Source organism: Ursus arctos, unplaced genomic scaffold (genome assembly GCF_023065955.2).
Source record: "Ursus arctos isolate Adak ecotype North America unplaced genomic scaffold, UrsArc2.0 scaffold_23, whole genome shotgun sequence".
Taxonomy (NCBI): Eukaryota; Metazoa; Chordata; class Mammalia; order Carnivora; family Ursidae; genus Ursus; species Ursus arctos.
The window spans coordinates 18,528,997-18,555,651 of NW_026622908.1; the positions used below are offsets into that span (position 1 = coordinate 18,528,997).

Consider the following 26,655-nt stretch of genomic DNA (forward strand, 5'->3'; position numbering starts at 1 on the left):
TTAAAGCCAAGGATTTAGTCAAGTCCAAATACATGCTCTCAAAATGAATGGATGATGATGAGGGAACACAAACTTCTTAGAGAAGCACATATAAGAGTACTGAATCCTCGCAAACTCAACTTTCATTCATTCATTCAACAGGTATTTGGAGCGTGTCTAGAATGTGCCTGGTAACCATGAGAGGTGATCTGGATAGAGGCAGGTGAAAAGAAAAGAAAAGAAAACTACAAAGACAGAGTAGCTGCCTTCAGAGCCTAGTGGAAGACAGTCATTTCACAAATAATTTAAAATTACATTTATGGGGGCGCCTGGGTGGCTCCGTCGGTTGAACATCTGACTCTTGGTTTCAGCTCAGGTCACAATCTCAGGGTCCTGGGATGGAGCCCCACGTCCGGCTCCCCACTCAGCAAGGAGTCTGCTTGTCTCCCTCTCCCTCTGCCCTTCCCCCCACTCACGCGCCCTCTGTCTCAAATAAATAAATAAATCTTTAAGAAATTAATAAATAAAAATGCATTTATGATAAGTGGAGCCAAAGAAAAGCATTACTTGTAGGTACTCTGAATACAGAGCCTTCTCAACTTATAATGGGGTTGCCTCCCAATAAACCCATCATTAAGTTAGAAATATCATAAGTCAAAAGTGCATTTAATACATCTAACCTGAGGAAAATCATAGCTTAACCTAGCCCACCTTACCCATGCTCACAACACATTAGCCTACCGTTGGACAAAATCATGTCACATAAAGCTTATCTTATAATAAAGTGTTGACTATCTCATGCAATTTACTGAATACTGTACTGGAAGCGAAAAACAGAATGGTCGTATGGGTACAGAATGATTGTGAGTGCATTGGTTGTTGACTTTCACGAAAGCACACTGACGGGAGCTGTGGCTGCCACTGCCCAGCATCGCCAAACCGGACTGAACTGTGTATTGCTAGCCCAGGAAAAGATCCAAATTCAAGGACAATTTCTACGGAATATCACTTTTGCACCATGGTAAAGTCGAAAAATCTCACGCCAACTTGCTGCAAGTCAGGAAAGGTCTATACACATAAAGGTTCACATAATCCAGAGAGGGGGTAGGGGCTCCCCTAAAGAAGTGACAAAGGAGGATGGGGGAAATAGTATTGAGGGAGAAGAGCTGTCAACATCATTCCGAACCTCAGAGTTCAGGGCAGTGGGCCAGCCTGATGCTCTCCCCACACCTCCCCGTACCACTCCCTTAGAAAAAATTAAAAATAAAAAATTCAGGAGGTGTGCCTAGAAAGTTGGATTTACAACGTGTTTTCCTTCCATGTCAGCACCAAAAACAGACAGGATCGAAGACCTTGGGAAAAATCGGTGGACAGATCACCAAAGCTGGCACTAAGTGCTGCCAAGTGTCTGGCTGGCACCAGGGTACAGACTAAACTGGCCATAAAAACCTCACTGTAGTCCTTGCTCCTCTCAAAGGAAATCATTTCGTGATTCACAATGAGGCTTACCCAGAGGCCAGTCTTAGGGGGAGGCCCTGAATTTTGAGCTTAACTCAATTGCACGGTTTAGGGCAAGAGTTTCATATTTCAGATGTGCAGTCAGGTAACCTGATCCCATCAGAGTTTTAATGGCTTCTAAAAAATCCAAAGTGTTAAATCCTTTTCCCAGCCTCCCCCAGAGCGGTCTGAGGGTGTTTTTTTCCCCAACCTCCATTCCCCACCCCACCCCCGTCTCTTATTTTTCATACTCAAACTTTTACTAAGTCTGAGACACTAATTTAACACACATTTCTTAATCCTCAAGTCTGATTGTAATCTGTGCGCTAAGAGAGTACACACATACCTAATGCAGTCCCTTTAAAAAGCACTGACACAGAGGAAATAAAAGGATAATGGAATATGGAGAAATGGTGCTTTATTTCAGAAACAGCATTATTACCGTGATTCCTTCTAAGCCTGGGGAGAACGCGCTCTGGTTCTGGGGAACCAAAGGCAGCAGACCCAAGTAAATTCCACAGCTCCAGTGAAGGCACATCTCAGAGTCACACTGTCTCAGGCAGCATGCCGGGAGTTGAGATAAGAGTTTATTAAGTCCGTGCCCCTGGCTATCAGCAAGTTCACACAGACTCAAACCCTCCCTCTCAGTGTGAGAGTCCCCTGGGAGACAGCACAGCCCTAAAAACTTTAAAAGCAGGAGGAAACGGAAACAAAAACAAAAACTTCTCAAGAAGAGTAAAACAGACACCCACATTAATGGCATCAGAAAAAAGTTACAGTAATGATGGCCCAAACGTGCCACCATGAAGACTCCGTGGAAGCTCAAGGGTTAATGTGGGGGGCGTGGTCACGATGAACAACATTACTGATAATAATAGCTACCACGCATTGAGCACTGAGATGCTGTGCTACGTGCCTTACTGAGCACTACGCATCCTCTAACATAACTTCACTGTCACCTAGTGAAGCATGTATTATTAATGATGCCCACAGTAAAACCAAGGCACTAGTAGTAGAGAATATACTGGAACACACGCAAGGGGCATGGGGGTGGAGAGACAGACCGGAATATGGATATACTATTGGGGGGGGGGGGAGCTTTTTCAAATTTCTTTTTTTTTTAAATATATTTATAAATGTGCCTAAATTTCTGCCAGACAACAATCACTCTCCTCCTGAGTTCTCCCCTCCAAAATACATGCATGCATTCTTTCCATCCCTCACCTTCTGTTTACGACTTTATTAAGATATTAAGTCCAGCAGTGGTGCCTGCAGCCCGTGGTACAGCACCTCGCAAAACAGCACTGTTTGTTTATAAGGTGACACAACCTTCCCCGCGGTGTGGGGGCATGACTAAAATCCACTAATGGCCAGAAAGCTCATTTTAATTCTACACTTAACAAAATAAACACCTCATAAAGGCAGGTAAGCAGAAGCTACTTTTCACTCTGGACTGCTTTGTCTTAATAACCTTTGAAAGGAAGGAACGGACTGCAGGGAACGGGCTCTCGCACATGCAGAACACAATTATGGCACAAAGAGATTGTGATAAAAGCAAAACCCCTCATGCAAAGTTAAATTATTTTTTTCCTTGAAGGTGGAGGGGAGAGTCCCTCTCCCAAATACAGACCATTGCTAAATTGAAATGGTTCTTTCACTGCAAATTCTGGCTGCGTTAGTGGGCTCTACAAGCCTGTCTGAAAAACCAGGGCATTTGATTTCCCTGAAACCAATTCCCAAAAGGGCTGATTTTTTCCCCCTCTTTTGTCCACAGAAAATGAAGCTCCACTTACATGTTGGAGGAAATATTTCAAAACATTCCCTTTTTCCTCAAAGTGCAGAATTTATGGTAACAGATAATTAACAACAAATGACAAACAATCTGAGCAGTAAAGGTCCCAGTTTGGTTGCCAAGATGATGGTATCAAATTCCAAGATAAACAGTGGAGCGTGCCGACTGCCATTAACGTCCAGGGGTCTAGATGGAGAGATGCAAAACAGACCAGGCATCCGCCACCAAGGGGCACAATGTGAAGCAAACCACCTCCCACGGGGTTATGATTTCCCTTCTGAGTCCTCCAAAGTGTCAGTGGGTGTGGGGGTAAGACGGAGCTCCCTCCACTGTACTGAACAGACACCCAAGCCTTTATAGCTCACATAGGGAAAACATTAATCTTCTTTGAACTGCATTCTGGAAGAATGAGGAATTAATATCCTTTTGGAGTTAACACCTCCTTCCTCGTTCGTTCTTCCCAAAGATTTGCATCTTCTTTTCTCCGAGTTTGTTGAGTCAAAATAGGGTTCAGTGCTGCCAGTTGTGCCCAGAATGTGAGGGTCAGGAACAAAGTGAAAACAAGTTAACCTGTAAAAGTTGGAATTTGAGCACAACACATGGTAAGTCTCCCAGATACCAACAGATGGCCAACCTTGGGAAATCGCAATTTCAGATATTCTTACATTTCTCAAAAGCCAGTTCATAGTTTGCTATTTGTCAAATTGATTTTTTTTTAAATATTGAAATACAAACCTAAAGTTCGAATTACCTAGAAGGGCCTAACAAATTGTCCTTCTCAGAGACCAAGACAGGTCAATGTATCAAAAAATTGCTATTCTGATCCTTTCAAGGGCTGGATTTGTTGGTATGTGGGGTTGGTATGCATAACCCAGAAAGCTAAGGTGCAATTTGTCTTATCTCCTTGTAAAGCCCATTTTGACTGATGTTTAGGGATGCTGACACTCTCCTGGTATTACAGTCAAGCCCAAGGCCGGGAACATCGCAACTGCAAGAAAGAGTTCTGATCTAATGAATATATCTTCCAGTCTGTCTGTCTGTCTCTTTTTCTCTCTTCTTTTCACCCTCCCTCTGTTTCCTTCACACATATTCCCATTTCTCCTCTTCTCCATAAAACACACATCTCACTATATTCCTTGCCCACCCAAGCAGGACCAGTGTGCAAAAGCTGGTGATATTTTTTTAAAATGGAATACGTTAAACATAAGGTAAAACCAAGAGCAATGGGTATGATATTTGATTTTAAAAAGAAAGTATCTAATACAGTCTGATAGGCTTCTGTAATTATCTTTGAAGTCTTAAGGCAAAGCAAAATGAAACAAAAAGAGAACTATTTTCCAAAACACAGGACTAAAATTGAGCTGGTATACTGTCTATGTCATAGCAAAAGGCTAAATCAGGAAATTAGGGAAACATGCTTAAGTTGCTTAGCTGGTGGAAGACTTAATTTTTTTTCTTGATTTCGGTTTTAAGTCCTTGTGCAAAACACATTTTAAACTAAGTGTGCAATATGTAAACGGTTTGAAACTTGGTCTGTGGCCCAAATACCTAAAACCAAATACCACAAGTAAGCCACTCTTCTTAGCCAATCAGTATAAATGCCAAAATAGCCCACCACAAGATGGGAAAAGATATTTTTCCAATCCAAGAATTATCAAATCTTTGAGCTGGAAGGTTTCAGAGGCTTTCTACACAAAGAAGTAAATGGGCTTGAGTACAGTCTGTGTTACAGCAATCTTTCAAGGAAACCACTACCAACAGAGGAACCAAGAATGGTTTCATTCTCACTTGGAATTTTAAAGCTCAATAATATCAAGTACTGAACATTTACCTGTTTGCTTTATTAATGGTACTAGTTTTTCTTTCTCTTCTCTTTTTTTCAACTGGTGTCAAGAGCTTTACTACTTAATATAAAACTGCACAAAAACTTAAACCCGCTAGAGGGGCTTATATTCTTGATTTGTGGTAAAGAAGAAAATATGGAAAGCCTGCAAAAATGCATTTTCTTACATACATTTTACCCTTCTACAGGGACAGAAAATGAAGAAAAAAATCTTCAAAACAAAACAGAATAAAAATATGCAGACTCAAATACTGTGAGGGCCAATAAATCCAACAGAGTTTCCTCTCTGCAGAGTTCGTGTTTCTACAGAGACAAAGCCTCCAAGTGTACTTCTACATTAAAAAAAAAAAAAAAAAAAAAAAAAGGCAGACTAACATGGTGGTCTGCAAAAGGGGGGTAGTTTTGTCCACACTGATATTGAAATAATAGCCCAATCATGCCAGGATGGCTACTGAAACATCTAGTTTCCAGCACGCTGTGGAAGTCTAAAAGGGGAAAAAAACATGGAAGGACAGAGCTGAGGAAAAACCCGAAAAGGAAGAAAAACAAGTTGATGGACAGATCTTCTGAGACTCGGCGAGCTTCTTTTCCTCTTTGGAAATAATTCAGAACTACCAAGACTTTGCTGTACAACACGTCGTCGATTCAGTGACATTGGCTTTGTTTTGATGGCTTAAAATCTACACCTTCATGAGCTCTACAATCTCAGAATTAAAATTAAACAGGTCTCAAATACAGACTCCCTGTTGCATTACTTCCTAGTTAGCTGTTTTATATGTTTTTCTCAAAACATCTCCATGAAGGAAGTTAAAAAAAGAAAAATAACAAAAACTGTATCTAGAGCAGGCAATAGATTTAATCCATAAGGAGAGGTGAATTGGCGGTTTCCCAGTTTCAGGATGTGTCTATCCATTGACTATGGCCACATGTCCCCTATGAATCTTTCTTTATCTCTATAAATGTAGGTAAGAATTTCAGAATTTAAAATCCAGGCATACCATAGTAGACGTCAAAATTCTTTACCCTCCCCGAAAGTCAAGTAACTAAAAAACAAACAAAATACTACACAGTTATACAACACACACCCAGGGTTCTAAGAACAAATGTCCATATGGACAAAAAAAAATTCTAATTTTAGGTTGCCTTTTTAATGCTCGAATGCAAAGAAAGAAATCTACAGAATAGGAAGAAAGTCAGCTCTAAAATGAAGTCAAACTGTCACGGACCACAAGACCAGTACCCTCAGGGAGTATATAGGAAAAAGAACTTATTTTAAAAAAAGAAATGAGAGAGGAAAAGAAAAATACTCTGTGTTTACATACGAGTGCAAACGAAAAGAACCATTCAGCATCTCCACGATAAATTTCAGAATGAAAACATTAACAAAAATTATGGCCATGCTAATGTGCAGGCCAGTGATAAATTTGTAATGAGAATGAGCATGAGAATGAGCGGCTTACCAAGGGAAAAAATGTTTAGAATTTTTTCCCCAACAGCGAATGCAGCCCAGCTGCAGAGCAAAGGATGAATTTCTACCTTGTTAGTAAAGTGTAATGTTACAGAGCCCCAGACGTTCATTCATTCGTTGCTATTAGTCTTCCTCTGGGTGAGAGTTTGGCGGGGAGGGGGTGGGAGGGTGGGGGGGGGGGGGGTGGGGGGGTCATTTCTCTTCTCCCTCTCCGCCACATCTCCAAGATGCCTCACTATTATATTCTTTTCCTACAGAACACCACTAATGATGAGGGATTTATATTCTTAATTTCAATCCAGACCTGAAGATAAGATAAGAAGCAAGAGAAATCCGAAACTGCCAGAGTGGGAGGTTATGATGCTAAAATGGCACAAATCTGAAATTCAGGGAAGCCCAATGTACTAATGACCATAGACCTAGACTAGAATCCAGGTTCTCTGAAATACTCTCAAGGAGTCTACTACAGCAAGCTGCTTACTTACTGATACTATGTACCCTGATGGCCTCCAAAAATGCATCAAAAAAGGCCTCTTAATAAATTTCCCTTCAGGTAGAGGACTAGAAAGGAGGCAACCTCTTTGGCCCTGCTCCCACCTTCCCACACATGAACAAGTGGAATTATACTGAACCAAAATGTAGCCTTTGGTCTATTCCTCAATTACAACGTAAAATAGAAGAAAGTGTCACCCAAAGAAAGTAGATTTACATTTGTGTGAGCTTTCAGTGCAAATCTTGCAAACAAGGCAGAAGGACTTATAGACAAATTACATTTTTATCATTCTTAAAAAAAGTTTTTATCATAAAAGTATTACATAGTTGTTATAATAAGAATTCAAATTATACAAAAGTATATAAAATAAAAAGTGAAAGGTCTTTATCCACCAACTCCCTCCCCTTAATTCATTCCCTAAATAATCACCAGTAATGTCGGTTATTTATTTTTCTACACACTTCTGTATTCTTTTAACCGAAAGGTACCATTCCATAACTCTCCTGTGTAACTTTGTTTTTGCACCTAAGGGTGCCTAATACAGACCTGACATAAACATTTACTTCTCAGCATGAGAAATGAAACTTCAGAACGCACAAACAAACAAATGAAATCCTATAAGAATTTGGCATGGAATGATCACCAAGCTACTCTAAAAGCTACAGAGCATTTTTGATTCACAATGCCCAAGCAAATACTGACAGATACTTTACAATGCAATAAAGAGTAACAAGAACACAAGTTGGACTCGCCAGGTTTTATGTAAGAAGTTCAGAAAGGAAGATGTTAACACTGATGTTACCAGCTGGACACAAGACCATATGAAAAAGATCATAAATATTATCATAGCATTTGTTTATCAAGTGCTATATCTTTCAGGCACTGTATGTCATATGCTTTACCTCATTTAATATGCACAACTACCTTAAAGGGTCATTCAACCCATTCTACGGATGAGAAGACTCAGTAATTTGTCCATCATCACTCAGCCAAGCTAGTAACTGGCAGGATCAACACTTGTATATAGATCTCTGATTTCAGACCACACTCTCAACTATCAGATGAATATTGTTCTCATTCCCTAGCCCAAGCTGTGGCCCTTTGCACTCAATCCTGGTTAATTATAATTAACTCCTGATGCTTCTGTTTTAATCATTGCCATAAGAGGGAAGCCTAAGACACTGATGGGGGATACAAGACCCTGAGAACAGCCCATGAGGAAGAAAGCCACTGTGATTTCACAGAGAACAACCAGGCAACACTCAGGTCCCTGGATTCCTTCTCCCCTTGGGACTGTCACTCCCAAGGACTAACTGAAGTAAGTGAGACAATCCTAGGCTGTTTATGACCTTGACAGGCACCAAGAAGTTAGAACATCTGCTAACCCTGATGGTCAAATATTCCACCCAGAAAAGTTTGCTGGGAATGGTTCCTTGAAGAAGACAGGACAAGACTTACCAGTGATTTTCTTACTCATTTATTTTTACTCCACTGATTTTCAAAATGAGTTGAGACAGCTTAGAATAAAAAATGCAGAATCAATAAAACAATCCTTAATAACAGTGAACATGTACTGAGTGTAAACTATGTACTCAGAACTCCTCTAAGAATTTTACAAGTAATACTCTTTTAACCTTCACAGCAACCTTTTGAGAGAGGCACTATTTTATCGTCTGCATTTTACGAATGGAGAAAGAAAACACAGAGAACTTAATACATTTCTCCATGGTTGGTTACACAGCTAGTAAGTGGTGCAAACCAGGTTTTAAATCTAACAATCTTATTCCACTAGAGATGTCAACCACTCCGCTATGCTGCGTCCCCAAAACAAGAGCACAGTAATATTCCAGGGGTGTTGACAATGAAGACAAAGACAAGCAGAGGGACTAAAACTGAAAATAAAATTTGGTAATAGCTTCCTAGCAACCAATTCTTAAAGAAAAAGGTGAGGAATCAACCTCAGTAGGGTGACCAACCATTCTGGTTAGCACAGGACTAAGGGGTCTCCCAGAACACAGGACTTTCAGTGCAAAAGCTAAGATGGCTGGATGCCCTACTGAAAAAGGTTTTATAATATTTTATTAGGCTTCACATAATTAAAAATATACAAAATCTTTGTGATGCTTTCCAACCTACATTGGCTCCTTCAGCACCTCCTCCCACCAACATTAAAAATATTAAGTTCTAAATAATTTTTTCAACACTCTGCTTGGGGAAAAGCAAGGGACTGTAGAAAAACAAAACACTGTTAACTGTTGGTTTTCAAATATCGCATCTATCACTATGTTCAAGAGTCTGGGTAAGAGAGGCATACACATTCTTGGCTAAATTCTGCCCTATCAACTCCAGCTGTGCTTTCATTTTCTCTCCCAAGGTCATTTAAGATTGCTTTCTTTAAAAAAAAAAAATAATAATAATAATAATAATCCTTTGGATTTTGCCATTTGCAACAACATGGATGGACCTAGACGGTATTATGCTAAGCGCAATAAGTTAGAGAGAAAAAGACAAATACCATACAATCTCACTTCTATATATATATGGAATCAAAAAAAAAAAAAAAACAAATGAATAAACAGACCAAAAAAGCAAAAATAGACCCACAAATACAAGTATAAACTGCGGGTTGCCAGAGGCGAGGGAGGTGAGGGGATGCGCAAAATGGGTAAAGGGGGGTGGGAGGTCCAGGCTTCTGGTTATGGAATGAATGAGTCAAGGGGATGAAAGGCACAGCACAGGGAATAGAGTCAATGATATTATAACAGTGTTGTATGGTGACAGAAGGCAGCTACACTTGTGGAGAGCACAGCATAAGTTATAGACTTGTCCAATCACTGTGTTGTACACCTGAAACTAAAGTAACATTGTGTGTCAACTATACTTCAATTAAAAAAAAAATTCTTCCCTATGTCACAGGCAGAGACACGGGCCAGTGGTTCTTAGAAAGCTTGGTGGCATCCTCGTCAGAACTCATGGGAGAAACCAAACCAAGACCAAGTAGTAGATTTTCCGAAGCCACTTGAAACAACAGCTCTGAAGTCAGTGGTGAGCTTGATGAAGATGGGGACCACGTTTTATGTATCTGTATTCCCCCCTCTGTTTGCAACCCCTTGCAAATAAATGTTGTCTAAACTGCAATCTTAATCTCAGTATGTCAGAGCTAAAAAGACCCGTAACTGTCATTTGGTACAAACGTGTACAGATGAGTAAACCAAGGCATGGAGAAGAGAAGTAAATTGCCCAAGGTGGGTCACAAAATTGACGTGAGACTAACTCAATTAAATGGGAAGTGAGCTATTCCTTAATTAAGGCAAGAAAACCCCACTAAGTTATGTGAAAGAAAACAATGGATTACTTAAGGGAACAGAATTGTAATTCCAATTCGGGTGGTCCATTATGGGTCTTCATAAACCTCAGCTGTAAGTGAAAAAGGACAGGAAACATTTTAAGGATCCCATGTAAAATAATGAGCAACTATTCAAATGGAAAAGACAAAATATTTTTAGGGAGAGGAACCAACCTCTGCCATGACATGTTAAGAATTTCAGAAAAACCAAAGAAATTTTAGACTAAATTTTTATGGATATTTTCCAGCCAATTTAAATTTTTATTTAGATTAAGCACATTTTTTTTTACTATAAAAGAAATATAACATGATCACATTTAACCAAGATACCTGAATGCCTAGTATGGGCTAGTCACTGTGCTAGGGAAGCAAGCAAGAAAAAATCAAGCCAAGGAAAAGGTGAGCCAGTCGCTTGTCACCTTCATACAAACACTCAAAATGTTAAGATAGAACAGAAAAATTCCAATGAAAAACTCCAAATCTCAATCACAATATCTCATCTCAATGCACAGTCAGATCAGTGGATCAATCCATCAATCGGTAGTTCTGAACACCTGTTACCTGCTCAATCACTGCTTTTAAGAAATGAATGAGAGAGAGAGGTAATAATGCAGGTGGTATGGGTTGAAGAAGGGACGAGGGGCATCATGCTGGGGAGGGGGGCACAGTCAGCGTGGACTGGGAGAGATAGAAGAGGTTTTATAGATGTAGAGAGGCCAGAACCAACTTGAGGCATTTGACCAGCAGAGCATAAACGCGCTTCTCACTCCTCAGCTGTGAGAAGCAGTGAAAGCAACGGCACCACAATGGAGAGGCCCAAGGTGTGCTCGGGTGACAGGGAGCCAACCTGTGCAGCGGCTGGAGCAAAGGGTTCAGGCAGAAAGCCCTCGATAGATGATGAAGGTGAAAAGGCCACCTGGACCCAGACTGTGGAAGAGTGCTCTATTCCAAGGTGGGAAGTCTAGTGAAGGGCTACACAGCTGTCTAGGCTACCATGGCAAACCTCATTTTGCAAGCCTTTTTTTTTTTTTTTTTTTCCAGAAAGGGTATATGTAATTTGATCCTTTGATTTGTTCATGGCTAGATCTCAGCAGATTAGTTCTAAGGTTACATGATTTTTTAAATATCTCTGTTCATTCCCAGTTCACCAATAGAATCTTAGGGCCATGAACGAGTGAAGACTTAAGGTGACAGTCCCTATTAGCATCTTCCAAGGAATCTGAGGCAAAACATACTTTCTTTTGCCTGAAAGGAAACAGAATTCACAAAGTTCTTTGTGATTCTTTAACACAAAACGTCACACTGGCAGAACAAAGCTAAAGGTATCCCAATTCCGGCTTGCACAAATTCTATAACATACTTGGAGAAAAAAAAATCATTAAAAACGGAAGAATAAAAGAAAATTTGAAATGAACACAGACTTATTCTTCAGAAAAGTCATTTTAACAAAGGAAAATCATATTCACCTTAAAAACTTTTCCTTAATATCCTGTTAACAATCCTTCATAATCATGAATAAATTGTGATTTAAAGAAAGTATAAAATTCTTTGAAATAGTTTCACACTAACCATTCACAAGGATTTCTTTCCCTTTTTCTTTTCTTTCTTTTTTTTTTTCCCAGAAATCCCATCGTAGGGAGCTGAGTGGCTCTGTAGAACATACTTGCAAAGTAACATCCTAGTATTTACACTAATACCCAAGCAGTCAAGAGAGATCCTTTTGTTTCATTAGTGTTTCTAAATTTGGGGGGGTATGCATGTGTGTGTGGGGGGGTCCTACTATTTTTTAAATGCTCAAATAAAACAAACACCAAAAAAAAAAAAGAAAAGAAAAGAAAAGAACTTGTGACTTAGACATGCCCGGAGTTCAGTTTTGCCAGGAATGGAAAAACAGTCAACAGAGCCCTAACCTCCTTTCTCTCTTGACTATACAATAGTGTTCAAAGAGGTTTAGTCCTACTATGAAAGACTCATGTTAGACATTGGAAGGGTCTAATAGAGAATGAGCACCAGGCATTGAATAAACTAGGGAGATGGTGACCTTTTGCCCCTTCTGCTGAAAGCCCAGCACATCCTGTAGCAGAGAAACAGAAAAAAGCTGGTGTGCATCCAGGTGCTGCAAAATCCTTGCCTGTGGATTTCTCCCGCACTCCATTCCTTAAACAGTTTAAAACTGAAACATGACTTAAATAGTATTAGGGAGTGAGAGAAAAGTACAATTCCTGGAACCAACTGTTCCACTGTCCCTTAATCCTTTGTTCCCCATATTGTTGGAGTCCTGCAGCATGCAGCACACGTTCCACTAGCAACAGGCAAGACAATGGATTTAGCAGTGGCTGGACAATTAGTCCCAATTAGGCCTATTTCCCAGCTGAATGTAAAGGGGTAGTGGGGTGAGGTGTGTGTGTGTGGGGGGGGGAAACTACAGAAATTTTAAAGAAATATTTCATCATGGAGGCAAACAATACATGTAAAGCAAACTGAACCAGGGGTCAGGAGACTGCCAAAAGTCACTGTGTGACACTGGGAAAATACCTTAACCTCTCTGTTGTTATCCACAAAATGTGGGCAACCAACCTACTTCCCCCCCTTCGATCTGGTGATATAATGTCAAATTGTGGTTGATATACTCTGAAAATCTGAAAAAGTTACCCAGATGCAGGGTACTCCTCTGAACTATATTTGGAAGCACGGATACCCATCTGTTTTACACATCATACACCTTTTATTCCCCCTGGCAGAAGTCATTAGTGACTTTCTTATTTTATTTCTATTTTCTTGATTGCTATTTTTTTTTAAGTTCATGAGTGATACTTACATATGTACATGCGGTGGCTGGAATCTGCTCTGGTTGATGTTGTAGTGTGTGAATGCCTGCGTGGGGTTTGAGCTGTACTCATCCACCGTTATGGTAACTTTGCCTTGAGAAGGAATCCCATGAGCCATCCTTCCTCCCTATAGGCATGAGCAATTCACAACTTTCCGGAGCAAAGGATGGAAGCAGGCATGGTGTGTTTCAGCCAACCTCTGAACCCAAGGATCTACTCATCAATACCACCGTGCGTTTCTGAAAAAAGAAAAAAAAATTACAAAATGAGAAAAAAGAATAAGGAGGTGCTCTAAGAAACGTCAAATATGACACCTGGACCCGAAATGGGCTCAGGAATAAAATCTTGATATGTGTCATCGCCTCGTGAATACAACCTTTCCCAACACTCTACCCTGCATGCAGTTCAGAGTGGACCCTGCACTCCATATGACATTGCTGGCTGCCAGCAAATCACTTCAATGGCGTTCAAACGAAGATTTCCTCTTTAATTATAATTATGGCACTTAACATGAATTACGGAAGGGGCATATCCACAGTTGCCATGGTGTCTAACTATAAATGGTTTGTGCTCGAAGTGGAGAATCTTCCAAACCTTTCCTGCTAATTGGAATGTTTGTTCTGTACAAAGTTGATGTCATAGAATAATGTGAAATCTCAATGCTTAACACAGCCATATAACACGAGGACAAATGTAAGTTTAAAATGCTGCACTTACAAGAGATACCTGTGTACAACCATAACACACACGTAATACATGCACATGTTACATGCAATTTTTTTCTTTCACAAGCAGTTCCCAAAATACCTAGGTACTCAACGCCTGATATACATATGTATTCCACTCTGGCCAAGAATCTTACGGTAAGGCAAATCCTTCTTGCTAAATGTCATATGATTTCTTCAAACACTCCAGTCATGTGGGGGAGAGTCAAATACCTCGAGGCTTGGACCACTACTTGGATGCATTCGTTACGGCCCCTCGTAGCGCCCGGAGAGAGCACTGAAAGGGGGCAGCCGTTACGTTTACCACCTCATTCTTGCTTGGTGCTGTATAATTGCCAGTTGTTGGTTTCGTTCTTTCAAAATTTCCATTAGTTTTGATTATTTTGATAAATGTCAACATATTATTTGCTGAGCTGGGTTGAGAAATGAGGATGTTTATTTTTATGGTAGGGATGCAAAGACTACGAGAGCAAATGCCTGCACTGAGGCTGTTGGAACTCGTCAGTGCAACAGAGAAGAAAAGGGTAGCACCCTCCTTGAGTAACCCTTGGGTAACCCACGCTCTTTACTTTTTTTTTTTTTTAATGATTTTTTATTATGTTAGTCACCATACAGTACATCCCCGGTTTCCGATGTACACGCTCTTTACTTTAAGTGCCCTGCATCAGAATATGTTTGCCATGTGCGCCATTAAGCTCCGGGAATCTTAGCTGTTACCTCAAATAAAAATATTTAGAATAATAAGATTAGATTTAAATTTGGCATGAAACACCTTAGATATCAAGCAAAAGGCAGATGGCCTGCCATAGGCCATTTATTTTATTATTTTACAACCCGGGGGTTGTGTAGTCCTCCATATGCTAGCTGGGCTAAGAAATTCCACAGCGTTCTACTCAAATCATTGCCTTCTTCATATTAGCAAAGCAAGCTAAATGACACTCACCTTGCCTTCGTTCCTAATGCACAACGCCACTGCCAAGAGACAAATCCCTGGTGTTCTGGCATTTTAAACAAAGTGTCACTTTGGGTTCTCTTTCCTCTTCCTGACTTCATGGGAGGTAGGAGTCCTTTAAGCACTAGTTGATAGACAACCAGGCCAGTAGGATTAACTAAATTAAAATCTTTCCCTGATCCTTTGATGTAACATATCTATAAGAACTGCTTACAAATCATAATGTAGCAGTTTTCATACCAAGTTTGCAGCTGTTTCCTTAATTTCCCCCACAATTATATTTTACTGTTATTTTGCATAACAGTAAAACACAACACCTGCTTCAAATTGCAGTCCTGTTCTAAGTACTGTAATTCTCTTTTGAGACACAAAGTACCGAGACACTACTGAAGCGCAAAACTGCATAATTGCGCCACGCTGAAAAGTAAATACAAATGAAAACATCTTCCTGTTATAGAAATGACTGTCATTAAAAAGAATGTTAGCCATCAAAGCACAGAGGGAAAAAAATACACATTTTCAGACTGCGAGAACTTAGTGTTTGCATAAATTAAAGAGTGGTGTAAAAATTACATGGCAATTCTTATGTTCCTGCCATCAATGTCTATTGTGTGAGACACACAGCATTAAGAAGCAAAGGAAACAAAATTCATGTCTACACCATTGTGACCTCTCAGTAAGGATCTCTGCACTCTGTGCCAGAAAAAGGTTTAAATGTTTCTGGTGTAAAGTCACCAATTAAACTGAGCAAAAGAGCCTAGAAATAAAATTTCCACACCATTCTGTCAATATCTATGCAGTGACTTAGAGTAGCTAGCGTTAGACCCTCCCATTTGAAGCAGAGGAGAGAACTTAGAAGGTGATCAATTCACACTCCTAAATGGTCCAGTCTGTCCTACAGTCCAAGTAGGATTGCCTTTCCTATCAAGTGAACATCTGTGCCTCTTTGCACCTTTGCCCCAGCAAGACAAATAGTACACCTTTTCATCAGCAAGCACAGGCCCCTATAACTCTGAAGGGCTAAATGGGTGGCTGGCTCCTCATTTGAATTCATCTTTACCATGTTCTCTTTCAAATGTTTTATCGAAAGAGTGCACCTGCAGTGTCTACCTTCTTTAATCTGGAATCCTTTGAAGAAACTGTCGGACTGAGGCAGAGAGCTTCAAAACTTTCACAGGAACCTTTACAGACAAGTCAAGAAAAGGCTTATTTTTTAAAATACTATGTTCACCCCCACTCAGATATTAAACACCAACACATGGAAAAGACTTTTTTTTTCCCCTAGCCAATTCTCAAAGACAATGGCCCCTCCTCTGACCTGAGAAATTTGGGGAAAGCTTGAAACAAGACAGAATGATACACTGCCTAAAACTATCCAGAAGCTGATTTACCTTGCTTCACATATTCAGGCAGTAAAACCTTCCAAATGTTCAGATTTGGGAGCATGTCATCCTCATTACACTTACATCACTTCTTATGTATAATATTTAGAGAAACCAGTACTCTTTCGTTTTCATTTTACATTTCAGCACATGTGCGCCACAAAACAAAGGAATCTGGTACTAAATGTCAGGAACCCTAACGGAAAACCTAAAAGGGACTGACACTGCCAAACGTTCCTGCTGGTGCTAGCTTGATTTTCGCTTAAAAAAAAAATCATGTGGGCTCATTTTGCATTTCCTAGACAGCAATCGCGTCTCCTGTCCCTTAAGCTGTGCAACTTGCAATGTTCTTTTTCAGGAATCTAGCTGGAAAACCTTTTAAAGTCTGCTGGCAATGAAAGGATTAAAAGCTGAGGAATTAAATAACTGTCTCCACCTCCCAGACACCAGAAGTCCAATTTACCAAAAGTTTCAAAGCAACAACTCATGACCTCCCTACCCGAGCTCGCTCGGCACAGCCTATGAGAAAGGAGCCCGTGATTTCCTCGTTTAAACAAGGATGCTCATTTTATTCACTAGCCCTAAGAAGATCGCCCGACCGCCTGGCCGGACTTTGGAACTCTCTTGCTCCAACTCCACCAAATTTCGCTCTCTCCTCCCTCTGCCGCACGGATCGAGGGATTTCTCAACTCACGCCCCTACTCTTTTATGCCCACCTCCGGTTACACATCGCCGTATCCCGGAGCGATGCCTACAAGCCTTCTCTGAAGCTTCTCCGCCACCGTTTTGAGAGGGATGCACAAAGTTCCACGTGCCTCTGTCCACACAGCGCCCCCCCTCCCGACGCACTTACACCTGAACTTGTCTCCAGCACTGCGGACACCCGCCTGGCACATTCTTTCGGAGAGAAAGGGCAGGACTTTTCTCTTGCGCCTCTGGCAAGGCGTAGAGCCTATATATGGTGGGGCGGGGGGCGCGGAATTCTCTACTTTGGATTGGTTTGTTTGTTTTAAATCTAGGGTGGGCAGTTGGGGGGGTGTCCTTCAGCAACTATGCGCACACACGCGCGCACACACACAGACACACACACATACACACACACTCGCCCTGCCCTCCCGGCTCACGACCGGCTCGTCTGGGCTACAGCTCCCCCTTCCTTCCTGGAGCACCAGCTCGCCTTACTCGCTCAGTCCCCCGTTGCCACCACCTTCGCCTCCGCTGCTGCCGCCGCTGCTGGCACTGCTGGAGCTGGCGCTCGCGGCCCCGGCCGGGCTCCGCTGGGCGCCTGTCTTTCTTTCTCTCTCTCTCTCTCCCCCAGCCCCGGATTGATTGATGACCACCGGCGGCCAATGGCTCTGACACCGCGCCATCCTCGCTCGAGCATCACAGCCCCACGCCCCCGACGTCAGCCTCGCGGGCGCATTGGCATCCCCGAGCCCTCAGAGCGGAGCCCGCGCCCGGAGCCGCCGCCGCCGCCGCCTCCCTGCTCTCTGCCCCGGAGCTGCCGGGCTGCTTTCCTGGAGCGGCGGAGAAAGGAAGGGAGGGAGCCAGCGAGCGTTGGAAGGGGGTGTGGAGGCCACGGATTTCCCCCCTCTGTAGAAATCTTTTCTTTCCCTTAAAGTTTTGTTTGTTTTTTCCACCCCGACCTGTTTGTGTTTGTTTGCAGCATCTAAATCAATTACACATTTTGCGTGACCCGCATTTGCACTTAATTTAGGGTATGTTGGGGGTCGGGGTTAGTAAATGTTCTATAAATCTACCCCACCGGGGCATCCTTAATTTCTTGTGGGTGGATTCTAACTCCCTCCCGGATCTCCAGAAAAATGCCCCCTTCATCTCCTAGGCCGCAAAACCCCGGAATTCAAAGGCTTTACAAAGATAACCCTGTTCCGTGTAAATAGCAAAGAAACTCATGCCTCTCTAAAGAAGAAATAGGGCGGCAACGGTTACTTTTTCTCCTCGCTCTTCCCCCCGCCGCCTTGCCCGGGTCGCCGGCTCGCTCCGCAGGCTGCGATCGTGAAGAGACCGGGGGCGGCAGGGGACAGCGAGGTTGGGGCACGGGGACAGGGTGAGAAAAAGCCCCGCGCGAGAGCTGCGCGCGCGCGGGCGGCCCCGGGGGCGGCCGCGCAGCGCAGCCCAAGCACAAAGCTGCGCGGCGCCTTCCCGGCCACCGCACCTCGCTCGGGCCGCCTCGGGCGCCCGGGGCTCGGGCCAACACAATGCACCCGGGCCTAGGCCGGGGCGGTTCGAACACATAACCCCGGGACTTTCTAGTAAACAGCTCGCCTAGCCCTCGTCCCCACCCCCATCCCCGCCGCCAGGCTTTCGCTGATGCCCCTCGCGGACACCCCCTTCACCCCTCCTAAGAAATGCCGGCGGAGAAGGGAGCTGGCGGTGGGGACCCTGAGAGGTCGGGGGCTGAGGACTGGGGGCCGGGGGGGAGGGGAGATGAGCAGAGGGGCGAAATGGGGAGTGGGAGGGAGACAGCTCCTGAAAAAGAATTTGCTTTCGCTCTAGGGTAGAAAATACGCCCTCCTCGGGTTCCGAATTGCCCGGGAAGCGCCCGCTCGTGCGAATGTCAGGAGCACCGGGGCAGCCGCGGTCCGCAGCCTCCGAGCCCCTCGCACGCGCCTCTGACAAGGCACCTCTCACCCGGGCTCCGCTTTGTGTGTGCATTTTTTTTCCCTTCCTCTCGCGCGCGGCACCGGGCGCCCGGCCGCCTCCTCCCCCTCCCCCGCCCTCCGCCTCCCTTCCCGGGGCGGATTACCTTTCCCGGGCTGCGCTCCGGGTCCCGGGGATGCCTTCAGCGCCCAAGGAGCCGGCGATCCATCGCTGAGCGGCCGGAGCCGGAGGGAGGCGCGCGGGGGGCGCGCGGGGGCGGCGAGGGGCGCGGGCGGGCCAGAACCTTCGACCCCGGAGGTCCCGCCGCGGGCTCGGGCTGGGGGCGGGGGGCGCGGCACAAGAGGGAGGCGGGGGGTAGGGGGAGAAAGGACCCGAACAGCCTCGATCTGGGGAGAGAGCGAGCGAGGGGGCGAGGAGAGGGAGCGAGGGCGCGGCGAGCCAGAGGGAGCGCGAGCGGTGCAGTGACAGGGACTGCCACTGGGGTCAAAGGAGCACAGCTCCAGGAAGCAGGGCGGCTGAGGCGCCGCTCCGTGCGCGCTCCCCGGCGGGACCCCGCGCCCCCGCGCGCCCCTCCTGTAGCCCCGGCCCGCTCGAACCCCCACCGGCGTCCCGAGGCCCCGGGGTTGCGAGAGGAGGAGGGAGCTGAGGGCGAGGCCGTCAGCCTGCTGGTGCTCTCGGGTCAAGCAGGCAGCAGGAAGCTGAGCCGCAAGTTCATCATCAGGAGTGTGATCAGTGTAAAAATGATAGGGGACTGGGGAGGGGGTCGGCTGCGGAGCCCCAGAAAAATAAAGGGAGTTTTCCCTCCAAATGGGCGTCTTCTGCAAAGAGAACACCCAAGCCCCCCTATCCACCGACCTGCCTGGCGCTGTCTGGAGTCCTGGCACAGCGCCAGGGCCCCTAGCTCGCCGCGGGGGTAAGGGGAGCGGCTTGGGCACGGGGCTCAAACCAAGGAAGGCGACCCTGGGTCCCCTCCCATCTGCTGAGCTTAGGCTTTCCTGGGGGAGAGCTCTGCTCTCTTTCCTCAAGCCTTTCAACTAGCCAGATACACACACACGCACACACACACACACCTTTCTCTCTGCAATGTTGTTCCTGAGAAAGAAAAGGCCAACCCAGCTGATAATTTTTTTCACTTCCACGAATTAAGGCAGGTTCAGAATAGGGGGGTGAGGAGGGGCAAAGACTTTGTTTCCATTTTTGTCTTGGGAGCACATATCCCCTCCCCCCCCCAAAAAAGCACTTCAAGAACATTTTAAAAATCAAAGTTGGTCCTCTGTTTTCTGCTACTTTGGATAACGGGGAAAAAGACTTTCAGAATTGTATGCAAACAACATAAGGAAAGGAAAAGCTGCTGAAATGCCAGAAGACAGAAGACAAGGAAAAGAAACCTTTTAGAAAACTTGGTTGGTGGGGCTGTCTGTAAAAGATGAGGTGGCCCTGTGATGTTATGCCATTGTCAGAGCTGAAGGATTTGGACTGCAACCAGATCTAATTCCTTTCCAGGAGTCCGACTCAAAGATCTAGGCATTCTCCAAAGGGAAATCCAATGGATGTGTGTGAGAGAAAGAAGTGTGCTAAGTATACTATTTGACAACTGACTAAACATCCTGGCTGAAATTATATCCCCTAAAAATAAAAAGGAGCCATTTCAACGTGGTCTGTGGCCTCTGTGCTGAGACTAATTGGTTTCCAGGGTCTGGGGAGGAAGGGAGAGAGGCTGGTAGGAGCCCCTATAAAAAAAGATCAAACGGAATTCGCTTGAAAATATTTCCCTTTTACAATGGGCTTTCCTGGCACTTGAATTTTAAGTAACCTATCTCTTATGCCTGAGCTGAAATGAAGGGAGAGATGGTGTTGCTAATAAATGTATTTTGTTGTACAGTACGCCCAGAGTGTCAGGACTTGTCAAATGTTCTGAGATCAAGAGGACAGCGATTCTCCTTGCCCAGCACAAATCACAGCAAGTGGCATTGACATTAAAGATGGCAAAGATGGGGCGGGGGGTGGGGGGAGCACCTTTAAATTTTGTTTTTGTTTTCCACCCTAGCAGCAAACACTGACTAGAATTTTGTTGCTGAACAAATGCTTGGTTTTGTTTCCCTTCTGTGAGTTAGCAGTGCACTCCTCTTATCTAAATGATTTGATTTTTTTGACTGATTTGGGCTGATTTAATCAGTTAAAAAAAAAAAAAGGAAAAAAAAGCACAAGCCAAATAATTTCTGTGGTTTTCTTCCTTTTTAAAAAAATAACTGGTAGTCAATCAAAACTGCCAAACTTAAATTCGTACATGAACCTGAATCTATGTGTGCACACGGGTAATAACTAATAATGTGTTCTACTTAGTGCCACATCTTATGGGGTATATAATGCTATACAAAACAAGTGAGTGATCCTTTACGAAGTCGATGAAAATGTGTATATCATTTTACTGAGTGGGAAAAAATTAAGGCAGAAAAAGCTGCTTGAAATTGTAACTTGTAGTGTAGGAAGAAGTCAACCTCTTCTGTGTCCTGATCAATTATCCACAGGGAGAAGTAGTGACCAAGCTGTGTTAGGGCTATGAATTTTTATTTCTATTAGGTCACCAAAATAAAGAAGCCAGAGAAATAGAAGTAAATTTAAATAATAAGTCAGGAGCAAAAGAGACGCACTTTTCAAATAATTCTCATTACATGGATTTGAACATATGGTTTTGTTAAGTCATATTCTCCATCAATATAGCTACCTACACTAAAAGCTTGTTTTAAAATGATTGGATGTGAACCATGTCTGTCCCCTGACATCAGCTTTGAAACATCGAGCCTTGTTATAGCAAATTTGAAATGCTATAGGCTGGGACTTTTTTTTTTTTTTTTTTTAGCATAAGTGAGCCTATAAGCTTCATTTTTTTGTCATTGTTAATTCCAATTTTTATTGTTTATAATGGAAAACAAAAGAAGGCTAAAAATAAAATATGAAGTTTATGATTGCCTTTATGCAAATATTACAAATTTTTCCCTTTAATGGAATGTAAATTTGGACCCTTTCTCCAGTGATTTCATCGAAGGAACTGGCAAATATGCTTCCTGATAGCCTGCTGCAATATCTTTTAAAATATCTTTTCAGAATGCATTTAGGGAAGAAAATGAGAGAGTGGAGCGTGGGAGAACTTTAGGTAGAAGCTTGGAAAGTGGATGCTACTTCCCTTGAAAGCTTAATACTTTATTTGGCATTGGTTCTCATTCTTCCTATGAGGACAAGTTTTCCAATGCTTCAGGGACACAGGTATAACTTAAAACTTGGTTCAATCCTGTGGTTCTTCTTCAGAAAAAATTCTATTGAAACTGTTGCATTCCACTGAATAATTTTATTGAAATTATATACATCAATCTAACTCTATGAACAAACAGCAACTATTTTGCTGCTTTTTTTCTTTAAGTTTTCTGCATCTTTACCATTTTCCAGCAAAACTTAAGATTATAGCTTATCAGAAATCAGAGCCTGCTAATAGAACTACTATAATGGTGCAATTAATTCAAAAAAATCTGAGCCAACAAATATCCTTATTTTATTCTTAATTCCTACAGTTTTTACATTTTTTGACTTGTTTCAAATGTTTTTTGCTATAAACTCTTCAAGTTTAAGAACTATGCCTTTATTCCTTTGTGCCCTTTGTTCTTATGTGCTGTGTACATAGTAGAAACTTGGAAATATTTATTAAATGACTGTATAGGCCAATAAATGAGAGAGTGAGTAAGAGAGGGCATGAGTGAAAGAGACAACTGAACAATCAAGGAAATCCATACCAGATATGCAAGAACGGAAGTGATGTCATGAGACCAGTGTCAGAGGATAAGAGCTAAGAACTCGTGCTGTTCAAACAGTCCATTGAAAGGGGTTTGTTAATATCTATAGAAACATGAAGTAATACATAAGACTTTCAGAAATTGATTTTCTCATAGAGAAACTGAAGATTATCATGTATTACACCTAGTTAAAGATAGCCTTTTTAAAAAACACAGTAAGATGCAAAAACAACAACAACAACAAAAATCCCTGAGTAAAATTTGTATTTTAAAAATTTACAGAGATAATGTACCAAGATATAGTTTCAAAAGAAATTTATGTGATTAACCTGATTTTTTGATAGATCTTTTTTGAAGTTCTCAAATATATAATGTGTTTTGTCCTTTGTTTTTAAAATTCCCTTTGGTGAAACAATAAAAATGTTTATGACCGAGAAAGATTCAGGAGACACTGGAACGGAAGAAATTTTGCTTCATAAAATAAAATTTTAAGACATTATCTTAGAAAGGCTAAGCTTTACCAGCAGCTTAAATAATAAACATGGAAGGAGTGGAAAACTTAAAATTCTTCAAAACTCACTAACTCTTACCATACTTACTAGCCAATATCTAACATATATCAACAACTCAGACAGGTATTATTTATGCAATAATAATTTTAAAAATTAATTTTAAAAATCTGACAAGATACCAAGCCTGTGTTAGTGTGTTTTACATTTTAACAGATTTGCATGATTTCTGTTATCAATTAATATTTGCCAGTTTTTTCCCCATATCATTATCGCAATTCTGGAAAAATGGTAGAATTCAGTGGTACTTGGGCCAGGCTTGTCATGGTGGAAGAGCATTCTCATTGAAGTAAAAGGAAAAGTAATCTCTTTTGAAAGATGGGCATGTGGAAAACCCATAATAACCTGATTAAAGAAAATGTATGTGGAGGTTTTCAATTTTAATAATTCAATTTGACAAGCTAGTGTAAGATAGATCAGTAGTTTGAGTAAGCAATACATAATGTAATTTTCCATCTTAGTAAAAATAAATGAATGAATACATTTTTTAAAAACTGAGTTTGAGAGACAAGCAGAATCTAAAACCCATCTCTCTCTGTATTATTAATGTAATGGTTTGATTATTCAATAAATATTTTTTAATCTTCGCTCTAGGCAGAATACTTATGCCATGCTGATGGTCTAAAGATGCAAAAAGCAGAGTTTTCCTCCACATTATAAAGTACATAATCTCATGGGCATGAGCAGTCTGATGTTAAATAATCATACACATAAATACAAATTATATCAATGAAAAGAAGAGGTACCTGGTGCAAAACACACACACACACACACACACACACACACAACAAACAAACAAATAAAAAACAATAACAAAAAAACAAGACCAAAACCAAAACATCCAATAAGACATTTTCTCCTCTGAGGTTGAGTGAAGAAGCCGTGGGGGGGGGGGGGTGCTGAGTGAGGAATCGCATGGTGCCTGTGAGAAGGGTCTGGATCTGGATCTGTACACAGAGGCCAGAACCAAAGGGTCAGGCTAAAAACATTTGAAGGTCACAGCTAAGGCCCTGTTCAAGATGTTTGACTTCATCCTGAGGGCAACTGGAAGCTGTTTACGAATCTTAAGTAGAAAGGCTAACATGATTAGATTTGTGTTTTGAAAAGGTCGCTTTTCCCCCAGCGTGGAGAATGGATTTTAGGGGGCGAAAGTGAACATTGGGATGCCATTTAGGGGTTCTTGCTGGCATTGGGTTGAAGATGATGGTAGCTTTCAGCAGCCTGATGGTTTGGAGGAGACAAGACACGGAGAGACATGAATGGATTCAAGATATTTGAGTAAATTTTACATAATAAAAATAAAGATTTCTAGAATATTGAAATAGTGGTATGGTATTCCCTAGCCAGAGAGGCTGAGAGCCATACTTACCTAACGACCTTTTTTTTAACCTAACATTTTTCTAACACACAGATCCTAAAATTTTATCTCCCATTCAGTATCCCACACCTACTTCTGGCTCACACGTCTGGACTTGTTCTTATTTCAAGTGAAGCATAAATGCAGGAGGTAAGTGTATTTCCACTTTCCTATAAAGATTTTAGATGCTACATCACTTCCATGTATGTCCTCATTGGAAGTAGTTCACTTATATTTAAAACAATATTCTAAGAGAGTCTTCACAGTGGCTGTTTTTTAAGTGAAATCTTCAAAGAAACAGATATGCTTTCAGAGGAAATGCACAGACACTGACTACAAGTAAGAATACTGTTCTTTCGGCATGGGATTATTCCATGTGGACCCAATCAATCTTCCCAAACCAATTGTAAGAAAGATATTTTAGTCGCTGGATTTCTTACTGGAATAAGCTACGTCACTATGGCTCTGCTGGGCAACTCAGACTTCTAAGAAAAGATGAAACGGAAATGCAGCAAATACAAACATTTCAGGACTTCTATAATGGCAACTATGTTTTCTAACTTCACCCCTTTCTTAGCGTTTCTACATTTTGAAAGTTCCATCCATTTCTTCTGTTCTCCTGATTCTCCATAATGACCACCTATAAACAAAGTCAAGTCTGCGCACAAGAGAACAGTTGAAGAGCCAAGATGTAGAGCACATGGTTTTACTAGAAGCTAAAATAAAAGGAAGGTTGACTGGAGGGTAGTTTTAAAAAACCACAGCACTATATCAAAATCCCTATTTCATGCTAAGAACAGAAGGAACTGTAAAAAGATTATTTTATCATTTTCAATTTTTATTCCTTTGTCTCTTCATTGTTTTGTGAAAATTTGGAAAATACAGACAAGCAAAAGGAAAAAGTTAAAAATTAGCTGTGATTTAATCATTCAGAGATATCCACTATAAACATTTTGTTATATAGCTTTTCAGTCAAGTGTCGTTTACAAAAAGGGAATAAAATTGGGAATGCAGTTAAGTGTATTGAGTGGTAGTTGAGAGAAAAACCAAGATTGGAATCCCACCTCTGGCTCTTACTACCTGTGTGACCTTGAGTAAGTTGCTTAAACCCTCTGTCTTGGTTTCCTCATTTGTGAAAAGGAGATATTAAATATACCTACTTCATAGAGTTGTTACAAGAATTACATGTGTTAATATTTTTTCAAGCACTTAGATTAATTCCTGATACATATCAAGCAATGATTATAAGCTTTGTACCCCATTTCTAAATCTTTTTAATACATTAATACATAGTCATAAATAAATTAAACCCAGAAGTACGTGAAGAAGTAAAAGTCCTCCTTTTTCTCCCTCATACCCCATCATCTATGTAACTTATTCTTTCAAAGGAATAGAATACTGTGAATATCTCTCCATGTCATTAAACATCTTTCTATGGCTCGCTCTATAATACTAGAACTTTCATTAAAAGAATAATGTGTGTTATAAGTTCAGAATACCCTACAGTCCATATTCCATCTCAGAATACTACACATATATTATAATTATAGAGATTACTTTAGAATATATTCCCTTAAGGATTCAGTAGGAATAAACCATATTAAGAAAATTCTTCTGCTATTCTTACGTATGGGAATGATTGAATTGATCTTTGAAAGACCAAAATACTTAGAGTTTTATTTTCAGTTTATTAATTCCCTTTTTTTTGAAGCCTGAGCAGTATTCTAAAAAAGTAAAATTAAGGATTTTATCCTTTGCAAGCTGCAGTTTTGGGTTATTTATGCTGTTGAAATTCATAAGCAAAACAAATAAACTGATAGTTCGTAGAGAAGTGATGACCGATTGAAATCTGAACTTTACCATTCGTGGTTGATCTAACACTTCCTTGCATACTTCGGAGTTGTCTAGAATATATAATGGGGGGCGCCTGGGTAGCACAGCGGTTAAGCGTCTGCCTTCAGCTCAGGGCGTGATCCCCGCGTTCTGGGATCGAGTCCCACATCAGGCTCCTCCGCTA

At 41.8% G+C, this 26,655-nt stretch overlaps 1 protein-coding gene across 2 annotated transcripts in view; it reads right to left on the reverse strand.

Annotated features, from left to right (window-relative positions):
- Positions 1-19,396, reverse strand: part of MPPED2 (metallophosphoesterase domain containing 2) — a 173,396-nt gene extending 154,000 nt beyond the window's left edge. The window contains exons 1-2 of one of the 2 annotated variants that reach the window (XM_026512191.4): positions 19,073-19,396; positions 13,237-13,485 (exon numbers count right to left, since the gene is read on the reverse strand). In XM_026512191.4, the coding sequence (XP_026367976.1) occupies positions 13,237-13,364 (128 nt within the window). In that variant the 5' untranslated portion in view covers positions 13,365-13,485; positions 19,073-19,396. Of the gene's footprint in view, positions 1-13,236; positions 13,486-17,487; positions 18,304-19,072 lie in introns of those variants that run through there. The other variant, XM_057317482.1, reaches the window with a different exon arrangement.
- Between the last annotated feature and the right edge of the window lie 7,259 nt (positions 19,397-26,655).